The sequence below is a fragment of the Canis aureus genome, chromosome 24 (assembly GCF_053574225.1).
Source record: "Canis aureus isolate CA01 chromosome 24, VMU_Caureus_v.1.0, whole genome shotgun sequence".
Taxonomy (NCBI): Eukaryota; Metazoa; Chordata; class Mammalia; order Carnivora; family Canidae; genus Canis; species Canis aureus.
In genome coordinates, this window is record NC_135634.1 from 36,170,486 (window position 1) to 36,195,317 (window position 24,832).

Sequence of the window (24,832 nt, forward strand, 5' to 3'; positions counted from 1 at the left end):
TCTGTTTGTCCTGGTTTTATATTCCTGGTCCTCACAGTACACAATGCTAAACAGCCTGCTACAGGCCAGACCAGGCCTAGGATGGGGGCTAAAAGGACAGACCTTTTGGGACCAGTCTCCTGGTGGGGGCATGTAGCCATTAACATATAGTTGTGATGTGGCAAGTACTGTCACAGGAAGCTCTTGGAGACTTCTGAGAACACAGATGGGAGACTAGGGGTGGTGGTAGGGAGGACACCCTGGAGAGGGGTCAGAGTCTGAGACTATAAGCAGAGGAGATGGCATTGGACCTTGATGGGAAGCAGAAGGTAGTGGGAACAGAGGCGTGGAGGGAACTCTGGGCAGCACAGTAGTTTCATGGGGATTAACTGGAGCTGTAAACAGTTAGGCCTGGGGAGACCAACTGCCCCCGTGGGCCCTCAGGGGTCTCTAGGAGGCAGCTCTAGGGGCATTGAGTTCCTGTAAACATCCCAGATGGCCTTGGGAGCATTGCATGTCTTCGGAATGGCCGCGAGAGGGCAGCAGCTGCCAGGGTCTGGGCTGCCCCTAGCTTCCAGGTCAAGGAGGGCGGGGTTGGGAGTCTGGCCAGAGCCCTGCCCTAGAGGGGCCTGGCCTCTGGCTGGCTGGCTGGCTGGCTGGGAAACGATGCAGAATTCTGGTCTGGCCTCCAATGGCCCTCTCTGCTGCTCCTTCCTGTTTGTGGTCATTGGTCCCCTCTGCCCCATGCATGGAGGCTCCCCTGTTCTGAGATCCAGGCTCTTTGCCCCAGCTGACTCTACTCCATCCCCTATGCTAATCCCTGGGGCAGCCTCAATGGCTTTGCCCTCCCCTGCCCCTGGGTTCTGGTCTCACCACACTGTCCCAAGGCTGCTCCCCTCGGCCACCCCATGCCTGCTCTTCCTTCCCACTTTTGATTAAGCAAAGAGGTGGATGGGAAGAGGGGAAATAGGGTGGTCACCCCGAGTGACCTGAAGAGTATGGATTAACTCTTGGTGTGGGGATTATCTGGGTTTTATTTGGGGAAGGCACTTAATCGGCCGGAGTGGTTTAGCCCCTCACATATTGGTGTTCAGTGATTTCCTATCTAGGTGTTCCCTTGCATCGTGGTGTTGTCTCATCTCTTCCTTTGTTCATTCAGAAAACCCCTATGGAGTATTTCCCGGGTACCAGGCACGCTTCAAGATACTCAGGATGTGGAGTCTAGGAATAGCTGGTATCTCAAACGTGACTACCCAGCAGCTCTTGCTTGGAGCCCCCAACATACATTCACTTAATATTCATAGCAACCTCCAGAGGCAGGTACTATTATTATAACACCCATTTTACAAATGGGAGAACAGGCACGGAGAGGGCAGGTGATCTGCCCGAGGTTACATAGCTAATAAATGGCGGAAGTCATCTTCGAACCAGGCAGTGTGGCTTCATCACTGTGTGTGTCTAAGTAGATGAGAGGAGGCCAGAAGAAGGAGACAGAGCTGTATCGAACACCGGTTGCGCACCCAGCCTCGTGCTGGGCATTTCATAGAGATGGTCTCCTCGAATCTTCCTGACAAGGCTGCAGGTAGGGCTTAGGCCCATTTCACAGATGGAAAAACGGAGACTTGGAGAGATGAAGTAGCTTGTCCCTGGTGAGGCTGCCTGTGCGTGGGGGCTCTGTCTCATGAGGCAAGCTCGCCCAGAAGTTGCTGTGATAGACATGGAATGGCAGGATCCACACCCTGGAACCCCCGGGGGTGCACAAGAGAGGAGTATGCAATGAAGGAGTGAATGAAACATAAGCCCAGAGGACAGGGCACTGGGGGGAGGCCTGAAGCTATGGGGTGTTGACGTTGCTGAAGCTTTGCTTGCTCTCATTCTGAAGATGGGCTTTAGAGTGGGCAGCAGGGTCCCCCGGGCCCCTGGGTACAAATGGTGACAGTTTTCTTAGGCCCAAGATCTTCACCTTCCCCTCCCCCAGCCTCCTGGCTAGCCTGGCTGCCCTACAGCTCCAAGGCAGTGCCTTTTCTGACTCCTGGGTGCTCACCTAGGGCACCCCCCACCCGTCCGCCTTTGCTCCAGCTGTATGAATCTCCCGCCCTCTCAACAACCTTTCTTTCCCAGCCCCCATAGCCTTCCTTAGAGACCTGCCTTCTCCAAGAAGCCTTCCCTGACTGGCTAACCCCTTCTCAAGCTCCCAAGGGCCCTGATCTCTGGCCTGCTCCCAGTCCTGGGGACACCGTGGGCTGTGCCGGTATGCCCATCACCCTTCCCTCCCCACCCAGCTGGCCTCCCCTAAACCTGACTTGCTTTGCATCTGCCACCTCTGTCAATCTATTAGCTCCATGCTGTTGCCCTCACATGATCTTCCTCTTCTACCCCATTCTCTGTCCTGTTCCTATTTGCCCTGTGATCCCCACTCAGACAACGCCTGTCCCAGGAAGCCCTCTGTGAGCACACCCCCTGCCCCTTTGGAACTGATTGCTCATCCAGACCTCTCCATATCTATTCTTACAATCTGTTTTTGCCTTGAGCACATTAGATTTTCTCCCCCTTTCGTTGTGACTCCATAAAGAACAGACTTGCCTCTTATTCACTTTTGTATCCCAGCCTGAAACAAATAGTGGTTTAGTCAAAGTGAAATATTGCCATACATGCGTGGCTCAGTGGTAAAGGCTCACTTATTTATTGTCTGACTTGTGAGCCCAAGCATCCCCTCCTCTGTGAAGTGCCCCCTGCCCCGACTTCCCTGGAGTGGGACCAGAAGCACTCTGCTAACATGCTGACTCCCATAGTCGCCACATGGTGCCCAGCATGGAGCCTGCCACATAAGAGGCCCCAGCAACTGTTCAATGGTGAAAGAACAAATGCACGAATTGAGTATAAGCTCCTCGAGGGAGGAGACAGCCTTGCACTTTCATCTCTGTGCACTGTATCTCCTTGGTAATGCCAGGGTCTCTATAGCACACATTTGCCAAGTGGCTGCTGTAGTTACATGGGTTCCAGGACATTCTGAAGCCAGAGGGGAAGGGCCAAGGGGAATTATAAATTCTGGAGCATTTCTGGCCAAGCATACACGTCTTCCTGAGACTGGAACATTGGGTGTGGGCTCGGCTTCCCTTAGAGCCCCCCATGTCCCTCAGAATCACTGAGACATCTGCCACCACTGACGCTTCTTCCCTCTGCAGGGGATTCCAGGCCCTCAGGCCCCAGAGGCTCTGGCTTGCCCCTGTCCCCCTCAGCCTTCCATCATCCACCGCTATGCCCAGGCAGATCAAGGCGGGGCCTCTGTTCCAACTGGCCTGGAGCACAGATGTGCTGGGCCCCCAAGTGAGCGCTGGGCACTGAGAAGGGAGATGTCCCTCTGAAGAACACACTTCTGCTTGGCCTTAGGCACTAGCCTCTATGGGTTTGCACCCTGGGCTTACCCTCCAGCTTCCCCATCCACCTTGCCTGTTTGAGGGTCTCCTCCATCACCTCCCAGGAGCCAGCTGTGTGTGGTCCTGAATTCCTGGCCTCCTCTTTTCTGCCTCCACACCGCCCCACCTGCCTTTAGACCTCGGATGACTCCCTCCCCCCAACTCCTTGGCCCCCTTTGGCCTGTGGCCCTTGTGTGTCCAGGTCCCCCTTCTTGCCCCCGGCTTCTGTGCCTACCTGCCACACTTGGGCGGCAGGTAGTCAGCCTCTTGTTCCAACACTGCCCTGGCCCAGGCTGAGTTGGGGAGTCTGGACTGGCACTGCCCCGCCCATGAGGGGGTTGACAGGAGCACCCAGGCTCTCACCTCTTGTCCTAGATAGACATCAGGGGCTGACCAGGATGCCTGATAGCTGGGTAGGGGACAGAAACCCCAGCAGAAAAATGAGGCCTGCTACTCAGAAAATCCTGGGTGCCCCCCCATCCCACCCCCCCACCCCCCGCCCCGCCCCACCCCGCCCGGAACTGGGTTGCTAGGCAGAAGGTCCTGAGCCTGGGGCAGAATGAGGTAGCTCTCTCTACCGGGGTGGTTAGACTGCAGGGGAGGGGAGGTTGGGGGAGGGAGGAGGGGCACTGGGGAGGTACGGACTGAGAAGAGGAATTAGGTCAGGGGTGTGGGTGGGTGGGCATGAGGGGAGGGGGCATCTGCTCCAGAGCTTCCTCCTGGCTCCAAAAGCATCTCAGACACTTCCCTTCCTCTCCCCCTCACCCCAGGTCCTGGGATAATTCTCCCCAGTAGTCCCCCTCCCCCATGCCCCCTGGTCCAGGCGTTGCCACAAGGGTGGGGGGCGGGGTGGGGGGAGGCCAGCCTCAGCTGTCTGAAGGATGGAGGGGCTGGGGAAGTAGGGCTAGGTGCCCAGACGGCCGCGTGTGTGGGAGGGGATGTCCTCAGATGCCCTCCACCCGGCAGTCCCCGCTCTGACGTGGGTGCCCCCCCCTCTCCCCGCCCGGATTAGTGGCAGCTTGGCCTGACTCTCCGGGGCTCCTTCCCCCGCCCCCGCCTGCTGCCCTCCCCTGGGCAGGGGGCTGTTCCACCCGAGGGGCACTGTGCTTGCCCAGGTAAGGGGCTCTGGGGACAGCGTGAGGGCAGCCGGCTCGTGAGTGCTGCTGCGCTTGTCAGCACGAATGTGTGTAGCAGTGTGTGTGTGTGTGTGTGTGTGTATCTGTGTGTATGTGTGTGCGGGCGCGTGAGGGGTCGGTGTGAGCCCAGGGTGGGCCCCTGCGCTTCTGGGGGTGCTGGTCAGCTTGCCTTTGTCCATGAAGCCAGCATTGTGTCCACGCGTGTGTGGCTTTCCTTCTGTGTTTGTATCTTTTGTGTGTCTCCTTAGATCTGCTCCGTCCTCAGGCACAGAAGAGCCGGTTCCAAGGGCTCTGTGGGCTGGTGGCATGGGCTGTGGAGCAGGATGGGCAGCTGGGTGAGGGCAGCAAGGGCCTTCTCCCTCGACCCCCCCATGACCCCCCCAGGCATTTCAGGAGCCTGTCCTGAGAGTCCTGTTGGGGTCCAGAGACGGTGACCTGACAAAGCAGACATGGCAACTGGGGTTGAGGTGTGGGGAGATATCTGTCCTGCTCCTCTGGGACAGTCCCCAACTCCTTTGGGGATAACAGTGACAGGCCCTCAGGGCCCAGGACTGCCCAGGCTCCCACCCTGCCCTGCCCAGCCTCATCTAGGCCCTCAGCTGATTAAATCTACCCCCAGACTCTCCCACGAGCTTTGGCTGCCAGAGGACACAGATGGGGGACCACAGGCACACCCCACCCCCCTACCCATACTCTGGAGCCAGCCTTGTGTGTGTGTGTGTGTGTGTGTGTGTGGTTGGGGGGGGAGGGGATCTGGGGCTTGGGGCTTTGGCATCACAGCGCTCATTAGACCCTCCAGGATCATTTCCCCTGGTGCACTCAGGTCCAGGCCACCCCTCAGGGGAGCTGGGGGAGGAAGGGAGTGTTAATAACTCAGTCATGTAAACAACCCCTACCAGCCTGCCCTGCCACAGAAGCGGCCTCTGGGGGGAGGCGGAGGGGATGAGCAAGTCTATGCCAACGTGACCCAAGTCCTGCCCGGTGCCCCTTCTGGCCTTCTCTTCTTGGGCCCCCTCCTCTTCTCCTCAACTGGTAAAAGGATTCCTGCCTGTCTTTCAGTCTCTTGGGAGACAATTCCCTCCTAGCTCTTCATGGCTCCTCTCTCCAGGGATGGTAGGTAGTGTGACTTGGGACCAGGCTGGAGGCAATCCCAGAACTCATCCCTTCCATGGGATGGGGGGTCGGGGGTGATACGGCCTCTGTCCCAGGCTGGGTGAAGGTAGGCCGAGGATGGCTTCTCTAGGGAGGCAGGGGAGTTGTAGGGTGGGAGGTGGGGGCCTGCAGGGAAGGGAAGCGCCCGTTGGGCGTGTGGGTTTCAATGTGTGTCTGAATCTGTCTGTGTGTGTTTGAATCTGTCTGTTTGTGTCTGTGCTCTGGAACCACCCCCGCAGAGGAGCCGGGATGCTTCCTCGGGTGGAGGGTGCCCTGCTTTCCCATTTCCTCTCCTCCTCTCTGCTCCCTCCCAGGAGCCACTCCCATGGGCTCCTCTCCAGTGCTGGGCCTGGAAGCACTAGGAATTGGGATGGGACGGACCCCCCCCCCCCCCCCCCCCCCCGGGAAGACCAGGCTGGAGCAGGTGTCGGGGCTCCTCTGGTCCCACCTCCTCCCTGGACACTTGGTGAAGCCTAGGCCCTGAGAGTAGGGACAGAGGAGAGCCTAGGTCTCCTCAGAACTGCTGAGGCGGACTCGGTGCCTGCTATTGGGCCCTGGAAGGGGGCTTGTGTCAAGAATGGTGAAGAGCAGCTTGGTGGGGTGAGGCTGAGGCAGGGCAGACCTGTGCCGGCCGGCGGGGTGCGCGGGAGCGCGGGAGCTGGAGGACCACAGGCAAGTGGTCCAGGAGGCACAGGGTCGGTGGCGCGGGTCGCGCGCCCATCACTGACCCGTGAGAACCCGGCTGCCCCTGCCAGCTCCCGCACTGCCCCCTCCCAGCCGCCCCGCCCTAGCACCCCGGGGGGCACCCCGCCCCACCGCGGCCCGGTCCGGCCCCTCCCGCCCTTTGCTCCAGTTCCCGGGCTTGGCACCTTTGGTGGGGGTGCTGCCCGCCTGCCAGGCTCCGGGGCCGGGCCCACGGGAGGGTGGGGCGGCTGGGAAGCTGGCACGCTGCCCCGGGGGAGCCTCTCTCGGCAGGCGCCCGGGTGCCGCGGGGGGGAGGGGGGAACAAAGGGCTCATTCTCCCCCTGCGCAGCCGGTGGCATCGCCGGGGCGTTGGCGGAAGCCCCCGGGGCCCGGGAGGGGGCAGGCCCAGGCGGGGCCGCCGAATCACGGGCTCCTGTTTCCCGCAGGGTGCTGGAGGAGGAAACCGGCGGAGCAGCTTCCCCACTCTCAGTTGCGCGTCTGGCGATGGCGATGAGAGGTCCTGCTGCGCTGCCCGCCGCGCTCCCCCTCCATTAGCCGCGCCGCGCCGCGCCGCGCCCTCGCCGGTGCCTCTCTCGGGACCCGGGATCGGTCCCGCGCTTCCAGGCACGACCCCCTCCCCCGGCCTCTCGGCCTCCCCCCCACTCGGCGGTCTCCGACCCGGGGCGCGCGTTCCCCCCGGCCCGGCTCCCACTCTCCCCCCGGGGGCACCCGCTCCCCAGCCCCGGCCCGGCCCTCCCCGCGGCGCAGCACGGAGTCTCGGCGTCCCATGGCGCAGCCCACGGCCTCGGCCCAGAAGCTGGTGCGGCCGATCCGCGCCGTGTGCCGCATCCTCCAGATCCCGGAATCCGACCCCTCCAACCTGCGGCCCTAGAGCGCCCCCGCCGCCCCGGGGGGAGAGCACGCGAGCGCGCTGAGCGGAGAGCGGGAGGACGCGTCCTCGCTCGCCGGCCGGGAGGCCCCGGAGCCGGCCCATGGGGAGCGGGCGCCCGGCCCCGGCCACCACGCCCGCCGCCGCCCGCGCCGCGCCCGGCCCGCCGAGCCCAGGTAAGCGCCGAAGGGGCCCGGGCGGCCCTGCTGCCGCGCTCGCCGCGCCCTCCCCGGCCGGCCGCACGCGGCGAGGGCGTTGCCTGCGCCTGTCCGCTCGGGGCGCGGGGCGCGGGGCGCGGGGCGCGGGGCGCGGGGCCGCAAGTGAGGGCGCTCGACGGGACTGCGCCGCGACGCGCCGGGGCCCCAGGAACCAGAGCGACCTCTGATAGCGGCCCCTGGGCTGCCGCGCCTCTCCCCGGGGGCTTCCTCCGGCCGGCGAGGGGCCCGCGCTGGCAGAGCGCTGTGGCTCCGGTGCCACCTGTCACCCTGGTCCCTTGCACGCACGTTCAATTTTCCCTCCTTTGCCTCTCTCTGGGGCCCAGCCCGCTTTCCCCGCCTCCTTCCCTCCCTCTGCCAGGCTGCAGCTACCAGCGGCCGCCAGCGGCCCTGGCACTGCCTGCTGGACCGGAGCAGCTTGACCTGTCCCAGCTGAGGCCTCCTAATCCCCCTCTCCTGTGCTGGCTCTCTCCTCCCTCGGGGGCTGTGGTGGCCCCCAGCACTTGTCCCGGGACTCTGCTTCAGAAGCCAAGAAACTGTAGAGAGCTGGGAAGAGGCACCCTGGGGACTGCCCAAGTGTAGGGAGAGACACCCTGCCTGGCAGCTCTCCCCAGGGACTCCAGCCCTCCCTGCCTGCACTTCCCACCTCTACAAGCTTAGTGGCAAGCAGCACCCCCAGCCCCACAGACGGGACTGTGGAAAGAAGCCTCTGAGACTGCCAGTTTCCAAGCCCTATTTTACACAAGGGTGCTCGAGGCCCGGAGGAGGGATGTGACTTGCCCAAGGTCACATAGCAGATGCTGAGTCAGGGCCAGGATCCAGCCTTTTGGCCCCTAGTGAAGTACCTTAAACTCACCTCATTTTTGGGGTTCTTGCCCCTTGCCCTTCCCCATGGCTCATGACCAGGGTCCAGGCTTAGCAATGCAAGGCCATGTCATCCTAGAAATGGTGGTCTCCACTGAGGGGCTCTGGCCCAGGTGGGTTGTCAAGTCCTAGTCGTTTGGGGGAAGGGGTGACCTCCCCACGCTTGAGCATCCCATCTAGGCAGGTCCTTCGAGTTGCATGTGGGCAGGCATCGTAGAGCCTAGCTGTAGGTTGACACTTGCCTTACTGGTTTGAGCTGCCTTGGTGCTGCCAGGGCGGTGCCTACTTGGTACCGGGTGGTACGGTGCTTGGGGCGCGTGCTTAAGAGGCTCATGGTTTGTTGGTTGTGCTCCAGGGACCCCCTCTGGGAGAGCCCCATGAGGGCAGGAGAGTGATGGAGAGTACGCCCAGCTTCCTGAAGGACACCCCAGCCTGGGAGAAGACAGCCCCTGAGAATGGCATCGTGGGACAGGACCCTGATACTCTGCCTCAAGACGGCCTGCGCCGTGGGGCACTGTGCATGGGAGAGCCTACTCCCTTCTGGAGGGGTGTCCTAAGCACCCCAGACTCCTGGCTTCCCCCAGGCTTTCCCCAGAGCCCCAAGGACACGCTCCCGCTGGTGGAGGGAGAAGGCCCCCGCAATGGGGGAAGGAAGGCCAGCTGGCTGGGCAGCAAGGAGGGGCTGCGCTGGAAGGAGGCGATGCTTACCCACCCACTGGCACTCTGTGGCTCAGCGTGTCCGCCTCGTTATGGCCCCCTGATTCCTGAGCACGGTGGTGGCCATCCCAAGAGTGACCCTGTGGCCTTCCGGCCCTTGCACTGCCCCTTCCTTCTGGAGACCAAGATCCTTGAGCAATCTCCCTTCTGGGTGCCTACCTGCTTGCCACCCTACCTGGTGTCCAGCCTGCCCCCAGAGCGTCCGTGTGACTGGCCCCTGGCCCCACACCCTTGGGTGTACTCAGGGGGGCAGCCCAAAGTGCCCTCTGCCTTCGGCTTAGGCAGCAAGGTGAGTGTTGGCGCAGAGAGGGCACCTGGGGCCTCGGCCATGCGAGATAGCTCAGGGACCCCTGAGCGGCCCTGCCAGGGTCATACCACTCTGCTCTTCCATTCTCACCAAAAGATAAGACAGCACCTGAGGAGAGGAGCCTGTCAGCTCAGACACAGTCAACCCCAAGCAATTCCTCCTCCGAGTGATTCCATTTCACTGAGCCTTCCCTGCCTTTGGGCCATTTCAGGGATTGACTCACTCATTGTCCACCCAGAACAAGGCCCTGGGAACTGTGGCCTCGGAATATGCCATCTCATCCTGGGGTCGGGGGGTTTGGTGAGAGCAGACAAGGCCCTCTGTCTGGGAATGGGATGCACAGGTGTCCAAATGGCCTGTGTCTATGGCACACACACCCCTCCCCCACAGGCAACCCACCTCCATGCCCAGGAACAAGATTTTTTTTTAAAGATTTTATTTATTTACTCTTGAGAAACACACACACACACACACACACACACACAGAGAGAGAGAGAGAGAGAGAGAGGCAGAGACACAGGCAGAGGGAGAAGCAGGCTCCATGCAGGAAGCCCGACGTGGGACTCGATCCCGGGACTCCAGGATCACGCCCTGGGCTGAAGGCGGCGCTAAACTGCTCAGCCACCTGGGCTGCCCCCAGGAATAAGATTTAAAATATTTTAAGAGCAGCCTGATGCTGGACATCAAACAATCTGAATAGATCCTCGGAGGCCCTTCTGTGGTGGCGAGCACGAAGCCTTTAGTTGCTGGGTTTGTGCGAAGGTCTGAGAACCCCCGGGGGAGGGACCCTGGAATAGCCAGGGCAGTGCGGCCGGCAGGGCAGGGGGGCACTTAGGGAGAACCATCTACAAACCACTATTGAGTTATTCAGTGTTTTTACGACCCTTAAGGCCACACAGGCACACACCTGCTGGTTGTGGGTTCTGCTCGTCCTTTGAAGCATTAGGATCAAAATCAGCACTAGCTCTACCCCTTCTCCTCTCTTTAGGGCTTCTACCACAAGGATCCAAGCATTCTCAGGCTGGCAAAGGAGCCATTGGCAACTGCGGAACCTGGCTTGTTAGGCTTAGCCCCCGGTGGGCATTTCCAGAGAACTGGGGAAGTGGAACGTCCTTCATTCCACCAGAGAGACGGAGAGGCAGGAGTGGGCAGGCATCAGAATCTTTGCCCATTTCTCCTGGGGCATCCAGACGCTGTTCCCCGGACCCCCTGGCCCACTTGTCCCCCGGGCCTGGTTCATACTCTTGGCAATGTCTGGGCTGTACCAGGGGATGGGAGCCTCAGGAACCAGCTGGGGCCATCAGCCACATCAAGGTGCCCCTCTCCTGGGCCTCCGACCACCCAGGTGGGCTGTTGCTCATCTCACCCACGTGCTAGAGATGGAGGTCTTAGCCCCTGTGGGCAGTGCCAGGAGGGCCCGGACGGGGGCACCATCGGGCCCAGTGAATCCATCGAGGAAGCAAATAAGGCCTCTGGTCCCAGGGCCTGCCCACCCAGCCACCACACCAAGCTAAAGAAGACGTGGCTCACACGACACTCTGAGCAGTTTGGGTGTCCAGGTGGCTGCCCTGGGGACGAGGAGAGCCCATCTGCCCAGCCGCATGCCCTCAAGAGGGCAAGCAGCCCTGAGGCCCAGGAAGCAGGTGGAAGCCCAGCTGCCAAGCGCCCGCCCGACCCTTTCCCGGGGAGCACGGTGCAGGGGGCCAGAGCCTGGCAGGAGATGTTGGACTCATCATTTGGGAACAAGATGGAGGCGGAACAGCGTGATGACCACAGAGGTAAGGGTGCAGGGCAGCCCCACCTGGGAGGGGTCGGCCAGGACTGGGGCTTTACAGGGAAGTGGATCATTAGGCCCTTTATGAGTGGATCACATAAGTTGTCCGGTTTCCCACCCGGGTGTGATGGTTCTCTGGGAGTTCCTTAGCATCTACAGGCCAGAGCCTTCCAGCAAATGGCTTATTTCCATCTGCCTCCTTCCAAGCTGCGATGTGTCGGTGGCAGAGTAACAACACAGTTCAGAGCATGGGCTCTGGAGTCAGAGTGCCTGGTGCTTTGTGACCTTGAGCTAGTTACTTCACCTCTCTGGGCTTCAGTTTCTTCATCTATAAAATGGGGATAAAGATGGCATCCACCTCATAAAGACTGCAGCAAGATGAAATGGTCTAATTCACATAAAGGGCTTTGAAGAATTCCTGGCACTTTAGTGAGCAAGCACTCAGTAAACATTCATCTGTGTGATGGTGCCACACCTGGGGCGGTCTGAGGGACTGGCCCTCCTGAAGGACCCCTGGTCCTGCCCCAGGAGCAAACAACTACTCCCTTGGCCCGCCGGATCATGGAAACTCAGTTTGGACTCCACCAGCAGTAGGACTTGGGGCACCTCCTGGACCGTCTGTCATGCTGTGCTCTTCACGGAGGGTTCCAGCACAGCAGGCCCCAGTCTCAGCTCTTCAGGATCACTTCAGTTTCTTGGCGTCCTGGACCACTGGGCCTGGATTGGAGCTCTCAGTGGCCTCACCCAAGCACCCCTGCACCTGGCATGGGTCTGTTGGAGCTCTCACAGGCCTCTGCCGGGGGGGGGGAAGCTGTTGGCCCCTCTCCCTTCTTGGGTTACTGCACCTGTGGCCTATGTTGAAACTCTCTGGCCTTCTCACCTTTTGGCACCCTCCGTCCCATGCCAGGATTGTCTCCTCTTGTTGACATGAGGCCAGAGGTCTCACTAAGCCCACTGCGGAGCTATCCAAAGTCTGCACTGACCGAGGGACGCCTGGCTGGCTCCGTCCATGAAGCATGTGACTCTTGATCTCAGGGACATGAGTTCAAGCCCCATGTTGGGGCATAAAGCTTACTTAAAAAAAAAAAAAAAGATGTAACAAAGTCTACAGTGACTGGATCTTGCACTTGGGGACTTGGGGCAGGATGATCATCCCAGCTGCTCCAATCTTGCACAGCAGACCCCTCCTCTGGGCCATCAGGCCGGGTCAGGGCATTCCTAGGCTCCCCCACCCAGCCCTTTTTGTAAAGTTTCTGACTGCCAGGTTCATTTTCACTAGCTCCCAATCAGGCTTTGTAGACCAGGGCCTAGGGGCTGGGCTGGCTCTGCCTGTGGGTGGCTGGGTGCTAAGGGCCTGGGGTTCACCTAAGCTCAGGAAGCCCAGACTCCTGACCAGCTTCATTGTCTCCTCAGGACCCCAAGATGGCAGGGCCAGCATCCAGGACCTGGGGCTTCAGGATACACCTTGTTCGGCTCCCCTGGCAGGCATGGCTCAGTGCCAAAGTTGTACCCATGCAGCTGGAGAGGCAGGAGGGCTAGCCCGCCACTCCCAGCAAGTGCTGAGGTGAGCCTGTTGCCCCTGGGTGCCCCCAGCAGCCTCCCAGTCGAGGCTCCCTCCTTACCTTCTGGTGCCCTGTCTCCAGGTTGCCTCTGGGAGGGGAGCAGCAGCAGGAGGAAGACTCAGCAGCCAGCTCTGAGGAGGGAGGAGGGTCCGGCCCTGAGGCTGGGCTCAGCAAGGGCCTTGCCAAGCATCTGCTGAGTGGTTTGGGGGACCGACTATGCCGCCTGCTGCGGAGGGAGCGCGAAGCCCTGGCCTGGGCGCAGCGGGAAGGTGAGCAGGACCCATGGGCAGGCAGAAGCCCGGGAAGGCTGGATTCTGGGGTGACTGTCCTTTTACACAGAGCATGGGGCCTGCAGAATGTGGACCCCTCCCCCACATCAGCACCATCCATCCTGATACCAACTCAGGAGAGCTCCTGCCCTGCTTTGACCTTGTTCCTGGCTTAGGCTCCTCGTTGACATGAGTTCTGAAGTTTCTTGCCGGGGCGAGGGATGTTGGGAATGTGTGAAACTTGGTCCAGTCCAGATGCTTAAGAGTTTCTGGGTTTGTTGGGGAAATAAGACGGAGTGCCAAGTGTCTTCAAGGGCACTGGCAGGTGGGGGCCCTCTCTGCGGTTTGAGGCTTTAAGGCTCTGGGAGGCTAGTAGGGCCTGGACCCATGTGGAAAGACTGGTGGGGTGCCAGGCATACAGCGGGTCCCTCTGGCTTCAGGCTGTCCCTCCTTCTCCCTCTACAACCCTGTGTGTGCTTTTGAAAATGTGTACACACACTTGCAGTAAGGTCACAACTTGATTAGGGGGCCATTGGTGGCTCTCTCCTGTCCCAGAGAGTCCAGCCCCCTCCCCCTCTCCTCAGCTGGTCTAGCCTGCCACTCCCTCAGCCTGGATTCCCAGCACTCCACATCACCCGGTGGCCCATCCTCCTCACATCACCCCAGCTCGTCCGTCGCCTTGGGCCTTGGCACCCTCTGTTCCTTCTGTCTGGAATGTCCTTCTGTTCCCTTTCTCCCTGATGAATGAACACTTACTCATCACTTGGGGCCCATTTGTGGAGCTGCCCCACGATCCCCACCCTTGCTCATCCTTCTAGCCTGTTCTGCCGTAGCATCCACCCTGTGGTGCCATGATCATTGCCACCCCTCTTGGAAGGTGAGCTCTGGGAGGCAGCTCTGAGCCCTGACCAGCTCTGAGTCCCCAGCATTCAGCCTCACACAAGATAGGGTGATCATTGCATGAGTAAATGATCGTGTGCCCACTATTGCGGAGGGGTTAGTCAGAAATGCTGGGTGAGGGAAGGAGTGGCCTCTAAAGTTCCTTCTTCGGGTATACAGAGTCCTCCCTCAGGAGGGAGAGAGGTGGGTGAAGGAATGTGCTGGAAATGGTGTGGTTTGGTAATACAGGGCTATGGGGAAGTCCCTGGGGGCAGGACTTGGGCAGGTGAGACCTGCACTGTCCCTGGGAAGGATTTCTGGAGACAGTGCTATGGGAAGGTTCTTTACAGAGGCCGTCAAGTAAAGAGGAGTGTCTATAAGGGGCCTGTCTCCCTTCCAGGATGGCCCCGCAGTGGAAGCCGCTTCTACATCTCTCCATCCCTGCCTGGAGGTCCTCAGGAGGGCCCAGTGGCTTGAGCCTTCTCTGACCCCGTTCTCTCCTGTGGTCAACAGGCCAGGGGCCAGCCAGGACAGAGGACAACCCAGGTGTTCTACGCTGCTGTAGCCGCTGCCACCGTGGCCTCTTCAACACCCACTGGAAATGTCCCCACTGCAGCCACCGGCTGTGCGTGGCCTGTGGTCGCATGACGGGTGCTAGGAGGACCAGGGACAAAGCAGGTAGGAAAGGAACATGGGGCTGAGGGTGGGAAGGCAGAGATGGGGGCCCTCAAAAGGGCTGCTCTAAGGTTTGTGGCCATTTCGGGGCTGCCTTTACCCAAGAAAGCCTGCCTCCCCAACTCCAGCCTCAGCCACCATGGCTCAATGCCCCTTAGAGCAGACTTTTCCCTCTCCTCAGATCAGAGGGCCACGCCTGTGTCCTTGCCCACCCTTAAGAGAAGTCGAGTGCCTACTCTATGCCTCCCACTTTGCTCAGCTTGCACCTTTTTAAACCTTACAACACTGTGAGGTGGGTATTGTTGCCTCCGTTTTCCAGATAAGAAAAATCAGAGAGGTTAAGTGACTTGTTCAGGGTCACACAGCTAGTAAGTGTTGGGTCCAGGATTTAAACTCCATCAAGTCTTCCTCTTTTCATGGTTCTCAGCTTCTTCTCTCTTGGTTCCACGTGGTTGCCCAAGGGCTTAAAATTTCCAGTGTTCCAATAGAGATAGCCAAAGAGTTGCAGGGTCAGAAATGTTGGAGAACACTGTATTCCACAAGATCATCTCGGAGTCTGGCAGTGCACATAAGCATTTTATTTTTTTATTTTATTTTATTTTTTATTTTACTTTTTTTTCACATAGCATTTTAAAGGCTCTGTGTTCTGCAAGCAAAGGATCCTATGTTATTCTTGAACTCAAGTGTCCCAGAAAGCCCACTGGATTGTCAAGCCCCTTGATTTAAAGCTATCATGCCTTTGTCCCTCTTTTGTGACCTTAAGCTGTGGTTACCTTGGTTTCCTGACCTGCAGCTTCTTTCTTCCTACCCCACAGGTCCTCAGGAGGAGTCTGTGGAGGAGTGTCCCCAAGAGGCTGGGCATAGTGCCAGCTCCCTGATACTCACCCAGTTCGTTTCTAGCCAGGGTGAGCCATCCTGGAGGGGTGGGGCGTGCAGAGGGCGGGGAGAGCAGGGTGGGGAGAGCAGCTTCCTGTCTGGATGCGGCTCAGCCCAGTCCCATGCCCTCCTGCTTGCTGAGGCTGAGCAGCACAGGGATGGCCTCTGTCCATACTCACTACCAAACTCCATCTCCCCTCCCCACTCACAGCTTTGGCCGAACTGAGTACCGCCATGCACGAGGTTTGGGTCAAGTTTGACATCCGGGGGCACTGCCCCTGCCAAGCTGATGCCCGTGTGTGGGCCCCTGGGGATGGAGGCCAACAGGTAAGAAGCTGAGCGCAGGACGGGTGCTGGCACTAGCCAGTGGACCCCAAGATCGGGCAGTGTGTCTGGAAATTACTGACCTTGGCAGGGTTTCGTCCCTATCTTTTGATGGGGTTAAAGGAGCTACGTAAAATCAAGCTACTTCTCACTTTTCTCCGGGGACTAGGATCCATGGATCGAGCTCTAGCACTGCCCCACCTCAGGATCTGCTTGCTCAGAGCTCCTACCCACTCTGTGCGTGTCCCAGCTTAGCACTTGCCACATCATGCTAGAGCCGCTGGCTGGCGGGTCCCATCTCTCCACTCCCCAGGCACAGGCTCCTACAGGCGGAGTGTGGGCCCACCTTCTCCGTATGCAGGCGCTCAGGATGCATTTCACAAAGTTTTCATAAAGTTCATGCTTTTATGATAAAAATCATTCATTCAAGAAATAGTTTATTAAATTCAGTCTGTGAGGGATCCCTGGGAGGCTCAGCGGTTTGGCACCTGCCTTTGGTCCGGGGCATGATCCCAGGATCCCAGGATCGAGTCCCACATCAGGCCCTCTGCGTGGAGCCTGCTTCTCCCTCTGCCTGTGTCTCTGCCTCTCTTTCTCTCTGTGTCTCTCATGAATAAATAAAATCTTTAAAAAAAAAAATAAATAATAAATAAATAAATAAATGCATTCTGTGTGCCAGAGACTGGTACATACCCATGACGGAAAATACAAGCCCGTATAAGGAAGAAAACAATAGCCTATAATACCACCCTTCTTATTTTGACATATTTCTTTCCAGTTGCTAGTCTACATATTTGCTCAGTCTGTTTTTGTAGATTTTATTTTTAAAGATTTTTATTTATTAGAGCATGAGAGGGATATCACAAGCTGACAAGGTAGAGGGAGAAACAGACCCTGCTGAGCAGGGAACCCGACTCAGGGCTCGATCCCAGGATCTTGGGATCGTGATCTGAGCTGAAGGCAGATGCCCAACCGACAGCCACCCAGGCCCCCCTGTTTTTATATACTTTAAATCATACTGTGTGTGGAATTCCGTGAGCAACTTTTTCCCACCTAATGTTATATCACATAACATTTTGCTCCCTGTAAACACAATTTTAGAGTCTTGCTGATACTTGTGGGTTGGATTGGATTAAGCTGTTTGCCATTTTTAAATCTCTGGTTGGATCGGGGGGTGGTGGATGGGTTTAACAGAAGGAGCCGACAGAGAAAACTCCCCCCATTCCACAATCTTCTTGCAACGGGGATACCAACAGGACCAAGGACATCAAAGAGGGTAAGCAGCTCCCCTGGCCCTTGCTCAGATGGTGCAGGGGGTGCTGGTCCAGGGTTGGAGTCCCCGGGACAGATTGGAATGGCCTCAGCCATCCTGTGCCCCCATAATCTCCATCACTCTTCTCAAGTCATCCCAGAGAAAATGAATCTAAATAAAGTGTAGGACAAGTGTCCTCACCCTCTCCAGTGAGACCCCCATGTGAGCCCCTCCTTCGGAGAGGTGGGGGAAGCTGCTGGCAGGCAGGCGGCGGGAGGTGAGTGCCTCCCGAGAGGAGCTGAGCCAGGCGATGCCAGCGAGGAGAGAGACTTGGCCAGGAGATGAGGGCCGAGCCTGTGGGCAGTGGAGCCTTGAGAGAAAAGGGAAGCCCCTCACCATTTTCCTCCCTGCCAGAGACCCCGGACTCCACCGAGACCCCGGCAGAGGACCGTGCCGGCCGAGGGCCCCTACCTTGCCCCTCTCTCTGTGAACTGCTGGCCTCCACTGCTGTCAAACTCTGCTTGGGGCACGAGCGGATACACATGGCCTTTGCCCCGGTCACTCCTGCCCTGCCCAGCGTGAGCAAGGGCACAGAGGGAGGCCTGGGGGCCCGGGGACAGAGGCTGGGCTGGCCCTCCCTGTGGGGTAAGGCAGGTCCTGAGTCATCCAGCCCCTCCATCCTTCTGTCCACACAGGACGACCGCATCACCAACATCCTAGACAGCATCATCGCGCAGGTGGTGGAACGGAAGATCCAGGAGAAAGCCTTGGGGCCGGGGCTGCGGGCTGGGCCAGGCCTGCGCAAAGGCCTGGGCCTGCCCCTCTCGCCAGTGCGGCCCCGGCTGCCGCCCCCCGGAGCTCTGCTGTGGCTGCAGGAGCCCCGGCCTCGGCGAGGCTTCCACCTCTTCCAGGAGCACTGGAGGCAGGGCCAGGTGAGGCTCCTTGCCTCCTGGCTCCCAGTCGTCACGGCCTTGCATACCCTCAGAGCCTCAACCCGTAGGCCCAGCCACACCCAGTCCGTTACCCAGAGCAGGCGGCAGGGTTGGTGGCCCCTACAACATGCCCCAGCCTGGCCAAGTTGGGTGCCAGTCTATTCTCCCTGCATCTGTCTTCCTTTCCTCACCACAGCCCGTGTTGGTGTCAGGGATTCAGAGGACATTGCAGGGCAGCCTGTGGGGGACGGAAGCTCTTGGGGCGCTTGGAGGCCAGGTGCAGGCGCTGACCCCCCTGGGGCCTCCCCAGCCCACCAGCCTCCGCAGTGCAACGTTCTGGGAGGGATTCTCCCGGCCTGAAAGTAAGTGTCCCTGATGGGGGGTAGTGGTTGGGAGGCTGAGCCAGGTGGCAGCAAAGCCCCATGGTGACCCTGGGGGCAGCTGGAAGCAGAGCCCTGGGCAGGAACCAGACTCTCTTGCTGCCATGGGGCCAGGGTCCTCTGGGCAAGGAGGTGCCTCTCCAGGCCAATGGCATGTCTCCTCCCCTAGTTCGCCCAAAGTCAGACGAGGGCTCCGTCCTCCTGCTGCACAGAGCTCTGGGCGACGAGGACACCAGCAGGTGTGTATGGTACCAAGGGCTGGCCCTACATGCCTAGCCTCTGTCCAGCTCCTTGCCCTCACTTCCCCTCCTCCTTCGCCCTGCACTCCGGGATCCTCAGTGTTCCTGCTTGCCTTTGGGACTGGCCCCAGTAGCGGTGGGCTTCGAGGGGATCTGGAGCACCTGAGTTGAGCCTGCTGGGCCTGACCCCGCCCCCTCCAGGATGGAGAACCTGGCTGCCAGCCTGCCACTCCCAGAGTACTGTGCCCTCCGTGGGAAACTCAACTTGGCTTCCTACCTCCCACCTGGCCCTGCCCTGCGTCCACTGGAGCCCCAGCTGTGGGCAGCCTATGGTGAGTGCCCACTCCACTCCTGCCCAGCCCCTGATCCCATCCATTCCTATTACCTCTGGGCATACGTGTGTCTGCGCCCAAGTCCTGGAGCCGGTGACCAGCTGGTCCCTTCTCTGCCTCATGCAGGTGTGAGTCCACACCGTGGGCACCTGGGGACCAAGAACCTCTGTGTGGAGGTGACTGACCTGGTCAGTGTCCTGGTACGTGCTGAAGCCCCACTGCCTGCATGGCACCGAGCACAGAAAGGTGGGTCCTGGGCCAGAGCTGGGGTGGGGGGTACCATCTGCAGATTCTGATGTGATGTTTGTGCCCACCCTGGGCCTTCCTAACCTGTTTTCCTTCCACAGACTTCCTCTCAGGCCTGGACGGGGAGGGGCTCTGGTCTCCAGGCAGCCAGGTCAGCACCGTGTGGCACGTGTTCCGGGCACAGGACGCCCAGCGCATCCGCCGCTTTCTCCAGATGGTGAGGAAGGAGCCGGGAGCCCTCCCCTTCCCCTGCGCTGCCCTCGTGCTCCCTAGAAGTGGGGGCTCCCAGCCCCCCGAAGCTCTCCCTGTTGTGCGTACCCCATGTGCTCACTCTCCCCACCCCTCAGGTGAGCTGGACAGCCGTGGTTCACAGAGAAGGCAAATTGGGATCTTGCGAGCTGTATGGTGGGGCACACGGAAAGGGCAGGGCCTGAGGAGGGACCTAAAGCCGAAACGAGAGCAAGAGCTGTTGCAGGCTAGGCACCGTGTAAGGGCCGTGGGTACGCTATCTCAGTTCATTGTCTCAACCACCCTGCATCACAGGCACTGCTGCTTTCCCATTATGCAGATGAGTAAACTGAGGCTGAGTGGTAGAGCTGAGACCTGAGCTTATGGCTGTTCCCACCCCCAGGTCACTGCGCTGCTCCTCCTGGGGGCAGACAGCCTCCCCGGCATGGGCTCCGGGTAGCAGAGGGTGAAGGGAGGCTCCTCCGAGATGCCCTCCTGCTGCCCCGCTCTCCATTGCTCTACATCTTATGAGGAGGTGTCTTTGGGGTGCTAGCAAGTGAGGGCTGAGGGAGGCAGCATGGAGTAGGTAGAGGGAGAGACTGGACCCAGATAAGGGGCAGGAAAGGAGGAGATGTGGGATACGCAGGAGGCAGGAAGCTCTGGGGGGCAGGGGAGGTTGAAGGCCAGTGTTAAGATTAAGGCAGGTACAGTGGTTCCAAAATCCAGCTGAACCCTGATTGTCCCGGGAAAAAGACGTCCACCAAGTGTCACCCCTGCTAAGGCACACGTGCAGACACGCAGGTGTTAACACGGCTGTCCACCGCCACCCTCCTGCCCACAGGCATGCATATGTGCGGACACACTGACAAACACAGATCTGTAGCTGCACACACAGATGCTGGAACACGCCGACAGAAGCACACCTTCACACACAGATGGCCTCCTCTAGTCTGGGTGTGGTGGCTCTAGGCAGTCTCACATGGCCAAACCTGATGATTCATGGAGAAGGTTTGAGGGGTATATTCTCACTGGGTGGCCTGGGAAACACTGACCTAGCTCCGGAATGGCCTGTGAGGGCACAAGAGCCCTGGCACCTGCGTGGGGCTACCCTGGGGTCCGGCCTGGCTCACCAGTCTCCTCTTCCCCACGGCCCAGCCTTGGACCGCTGAGTCCTATGCCCAGGAACAATTGTTAAGGTTCTACTAAAGGGTGGATTTGGCTGGTGGCCAGGTGGATCACGATGCTGGCGTTCACCTCTGCAGATACCCCCTGGGCATCTCCTTCTCCGGCCCCTGTGAACCCCTGTCTGCCCAAGGAGCTCCCCACTCTGGTTGGGCTGATGAAGGCTCCCCTACCCCCCATAGCCATGCCTGCTTCAGAGGCCTCAGCCTGCCAGGCCGGCCTGTACATCCCCGGGGCGTCAGAGCTTCTGTGTGGCCTATGCTGGATCTGGGATCTTAGAAGAATCTGATCGATGCTTTAGGTTGTCTCCCCAGGGACATACAGCCATCTAGTCGCCTACAATTTAGCACACAGTTCAGGATGTTCAAGGGACTGCAGGTTAAGAGCTTCTGGTATAAACAGTTTATGAGTTGGGATCATGCAGGATATCTTTCTGGGGTTTTGGAGAAAGGAGCCCAGGGTCAAGGACGCAGAGACTATTCAAGGCATCTATAGCCCCAAGAAAAGTGGAGGTTTAGATCCCCAGCTTCAGAGCCCCTAATCCTGTCCTCTAAGCTCTTTCCAGCCAAAGCTCTGTTCTGCCACCTGAGCAGCCCTTGCCCCTCACTACCTAGCCCTTTCTCCCACCCCTATGACCTCCCCTGCCCGCCCCTTGAGACTTGACCACATCAGTCCTCGGCCTTTGGAAAGTCTGTGCCCCATCTTGTAGCCCTTTCCTATTTCCCCCACCTTGCTCATATTCCCCCTTTTCTTTTTTGAGGTGTGCCCGGCTGGAGCAGGCAACCTGGAGCCTGGCACCCCAGGCTGCTGCTACCTGGATGCAGGGCTGCGGCGGCGCCTGCGGGAAGAGTGGGGCGTGAATTGCTGGACCCTGCTGCAGGCCCCCGGAGAGGCCGTGCTGGTGCCTGCCGGGGCCCCCCACCAGGTGCTTCCCCCACAGGCCAGGGGCTCTGCAGTGAGCCTTGACCCATGAGGAACGGTGGGAGCTGACATCACAGTGCCACAGTGCTCCCCTACCCACTCTGTCCTCACCCCTCCCAGGGCCCTAAGAGCGAGGCAGGTCAGGAAGTCCCATCCCACTGGAAAGAAAAAGAGAAGCTGAGCGGCCTGAGAGTCATCGAGCCCTACTGGGCTTCATGTCCTAGGATACCCACCCTGCCTGTGCCATCCCCTTGGCCTGGTTTTGGCCGTGCCCTTTGAGGTGCCTGGTGCTGGATCCAGGGCCTCTGCTCTCTGAGAGCTGGGCGGGGGTCATTATGGTATATAGACCTTAGTGACAAAAGGAGTAAGGGAAGGATGCATGAGCCCGAGTCTCCACTGACCCCCTGCCCATCTCCTCTCTGGCATAGGTACAGGGCCTGGTAAACACAGTGAGCGTCACTCAGCACTTCCTGTCCCCAGAGACCTCTGCCCTCTCTGCTCAGCTCTGCCACCAGGGACCCAGCCTGTCCCCGGACCGCCGTCTGCTTTATGCCCAGGTGGGTGTGACACTGGCCAGGAGGGTGGTTGGGGTAGCATGGCAAATCCACTCTGTGCCAAGCAAGCAGCTCACCTGGGCCTGGGAAGGGCATTCTCGGTGGGAAGAGCTCAGGAATGTGATTGTAAATACCTTGTCTTCTCTCTTTCTTCTAGATGGACTGGGCGGTGTTCCAAGCAGTGAAGGTGTCTGTGGGAACATTACAGGAGGCTAAATAGGGGGATCCTGAGTGTCTGGGGTAGGTTGGGGGGCAGGTAGACCAGGTGCTCAGTCCAGGCACGGCTTTAGCAGAGAATGACGCTGGGGGACTTGAGCAATCCCTCAAGTACCATTCTGGGCACAGGCAGGCACCCTGTTCCCCACTCCAACCTCGGCCCCAAAGCCAACAACCACAGTGCCATCGAAGCTTACACCTGCCCTCGCAGGCTGGCACCTGCTCTGTCCCTGCATCCCTCTCCATGGTATCAGGCCCACATCGGGGGTGAAAGACCCCCTCCGACCTCTGCTCCCCCCTGCACCCAGGAGACAAACAGCTCTTCTTTGGGGGACCTCGGGAATCATTCTGGCTTAAGCAACACCTTCTGCTGCGTCATCCCCCTGCTGTCCCACCGGCTCCCAAGCTCTGCTTACACCACCCACATCTTCACTGGGCTCCCGGGTGGCCCTTCGCACTGCAGCCATGCTGAGCAAGGGGCCTCTGAAATCCTGCCCTTTTGCCAGAGAACAGTGCGCTGTGGGGGGGGGGGGGCGGGTGGCATCAGGAGACTGCCCAGGCTTGGCTGGAGGGAATGATACAGGCCATGCCCTGTCCCTGCTCCCTCTTCTCGCCTCCCTCCTTCATGATTTCCATTAAAGTCTGTTGTTTTGTGAATGCTGCTGGAGTGGTTGGCCCTGCTCCGGGCAGGCCACATGGACTGGGGAGGGAGGAGACACAAGGAAATGGAGTGTGTGTGGGGGGGTGGCATGATGACAGGGACCTCAGACACCCCTGCCTGCTCCTCTTCCCGGGGCCTGGATCCTTCCTTGCCACTGAGAAGCAGTTGGAACCTTCCAGGGCTCCAGAGACCCGGGAACCCCAGCCTGTACGCAAACTGCAGGCTACCCCAGCTCTCCTGTCAGACCTGACCTGGAGCTCTGGGAGTGTGGCCCAGAAGAGCTCTTGCCTAGCTGTCTGCCCTCAGTGCCCGTGGCTGGCCCCAAGCCCGCTACCCGGGGACTGGCTTGCTGCCTGTGACAGTTGACAGCCCCTCCCCACCCCCAGGGCCCTCTGGTGTGGCTCTGCTTGCTCCCCTGCCCTTGTACATCTCAGCGCCAACACGCTCCGACTCTTGTTATACCTAATTGTTCCTGCAGTGGTTTGGGGAATGTTTTTTTATGAAATAAAATTTTTTATTATAAAGTTAATATACTTCCAGAACATTTAGAAAATAGGAAAAAATCACCTTAAGCTCACCTCCACTCACCCCTAACCCAACCACTATTAGTATTTTTGGTGTATTTCCTTCTATTTTTTTCCAAGGAGCTGTTTTATGTATGATTGAGTCGGTGTGTTTTGTACTCGGTTTCTTCCTTTTAACACTGCATTGGGGTCATTTTCTGTGTTGCTGCTACCTAACCTTCATTTTAAATGGCTGCTTGTGTTCCCTTCTGTGGCTTTGCTGTGATTCATATAACCATCCCTTGTTGAAAGGAAAAAAATCGGGTTTCTTCATTGTTTGCCGAGCTAGGTCATTTTCTTTTCTTTTCTTTTTTTTTTTTTTTTGCTAGGTCATTTTCATATTCTCGTGGGATAGAGAAAAAAGAGGAAATCAAGGAGCTCCTATACTTTGCCACTGTTCTCATTTAACCGATCTTATTTAATCCTGTTTCATGATTGCGAGATAGATATTCTTTATTTCTATTTTACAGCAAAGGTGAGAGACCGGCTGGGGTTAAGCGAGTCACCCAAGGTCACACAGCAATTTCAGTGGCAGAACTGGGGCTGGAACCAAGCTTCCTGACTAGAGCCTCGCTTCCATTAGTCTCAGCCCTGAAGGGACTTTGCAGATGGGCTTGCTGTCCTCTCTGTCCTCCTTCAACACACTTTATAGCTGATCATGTTCCATGTGGCACCGAGTGACCCATCCCTCCCTACACGTCACCTTACATAGCTGTGCCATAGTGTCACCCCAGAACCCCAAACACAGGGTCCTTCCCGTGGGAAGGCAGAGATGGCCTGGTCACCAGGCCTTTCTCTTCTCCACAGACCCCTCTGCCCACCTCCCATCTCATGGCAGCGCCCTCAAGGGCATATTAAGTTTGACTCTTGGGGGATCCCTGGATGGCTCAGCGGTTGAGCATCTGCCTTCGGCTCAGGGTGTGATCCTGGAGACCCGGGATCCAGTCCCACATCGGGCTCCCTGCATGGAGCCTGCTTCCCCCTCTGCCCGTGTCTCTGCCTGTGTCTCTGCCTCTCTCTCTCTGTCTCTCATGAGTAAATAGATGAGATCCTTAAAAAAAAAAAAAAAAAAAAAAATTCTGACTCTTGCAAACAGCAGGTGGACTAAATGTTCCAGGACTGGCCCTGGGCAGGAAGAGCCAGTCCGGGTGGGAGCTGACACTGAGATGACTGGGGGGCACCTGGTGGCATTCTTGTTCGTGGAGGCTCGCCTGTCTCATCTTGGGCCCAGCACTGCCCTTGGGGCTTCTGCTTCTCCCAGCACCCCACTGTCCGCCTTCTGCTCTGGCCCCTCTCACTGGCCCACGTGTCACCCAAGTATGACTCTTGGGGCTGGAAGTGACTCTGGCATGTGGGTAACCAGTGCTGACTTTTTCTTTTTCCTTATAAAGTACGTTTTTAGACTTTT

At 58.7% G+C, this 24,832-nt stretch overlaps 2 protein-coding genes across 4 annotated transcripts; both read left to right on the forward strand.

The window, feature by feature from the left end:
- Positions 1 to 4,383: 4,383 nt before the first annotated feature.
- Positions 4,384 to 7,265, forward strand: HRURF (HR upstream open reading frame). The gene is made up of 2 exons (XM_077868927.1): positions 4,384 to 4,510; positions 6,814 to 7,265. The coding sequence occupies exon 2, from the start codon at positions 7,155 to 7,157 to the stop codon at positions 7,257 to 7,259; it is 105 nt and encodes a 34-aa protein (XP_077725053.1). The 5' UTR covers positions 4,384 to 4,510; positions 6,814 to 7,154; the 3' UTR covers positions 7,260 to 7,265.
- Positions 7,266 to 7,351: 86 nt separating this feature from the next.
- HR (HR lysine demethylase and nuclear receptor corepressor) lies at positions 7,352 to 24,832 on the forward strand. Of its 3 annotated transcripts, none has more exons than XM_077868917.1 (20): positions 7,352 to 7,432; positions 8,691 to 9,341; positions 10,348 to 11,137; positions 12,547 to 12,697; positions 12,777 to 12,964; positions 14,357 to 14,521; positions 15,334 to 15,423; positions 15,606 to 15,721; positions 16,913 to 16,994; positions 17,385 to 17,548; positions 17,666 to 17,902; positions 18,099 to 18,264; positions 18,452 to 18,521; positions 18,723 to 18,853; positions 18,980 to 19,099; positions 19,201 to 19,316; positions 21,270 to 21,434; positions 21,859 to 21,987; positions 22,142 to 22,224; positions 23,895 to 24,832. In XM_077868917.1, the coding sequence occupies exons 2-19, from the start codon at positions 8,730 to 8,732 to the stop codon at positions 22,202 to 22,204; spliced, it is 3,555 nt and encodes a 1,184-aa protein (XP_077725043.1). In that variant the 5' UTR covers positions 7,352 to 7,432; positions 8,691 to 8,729; the 3' UTR covers positions 22,205 to 22,224; positions 23,895 to 24,832. The 3 variants fall into 3 exon arrangements, with proteins under 3 accessions (XP_077725043.1, XP_077725044.1, XP_077725042.1); XM_077868918.1 differs by lacking the exon at positions 23,895 to 24,832 and adding an exon at positions 23,754 to 23,877; XM_077868916.1 differs by lacking the exon at positions 23,895 to 24,832 and having other exon boundaries at positions 22,142 to 23,390.

Excerpts from the sequence above, each read along its gene's own strand:
- HRURF (XM_077868927.1), top strand. The coding sequence starts at position 7,155 with ATGGCGCAGCCCACGGCCTCGGCCCAGAAGCTGGTGCGGCCGATCCGC.
- HR (XM_077868917.1), top strand. The coding sequence starts at position 8,730 with ATGGAGAGTACGCCCAGCTTCCTGAAGGACACCCCAGCCTGGGAGAAG. Across the intron at positions 9,342-10,347 it reads CCTTCGGCTTAGGCAGCAAG|GGCTTCTACCACAAGGATCC; the intron begins GTGAGTGTTGGC and ends TCCTCTCTTTAG. Across the intron at positions 15,424-15,605 it reads CCAGTTCGTTTCTAGCCAGG|CTTTGGCCGAACTGAGTACC; the intron begins GTGAGCCATCCT and ends CCCCACTCACAG.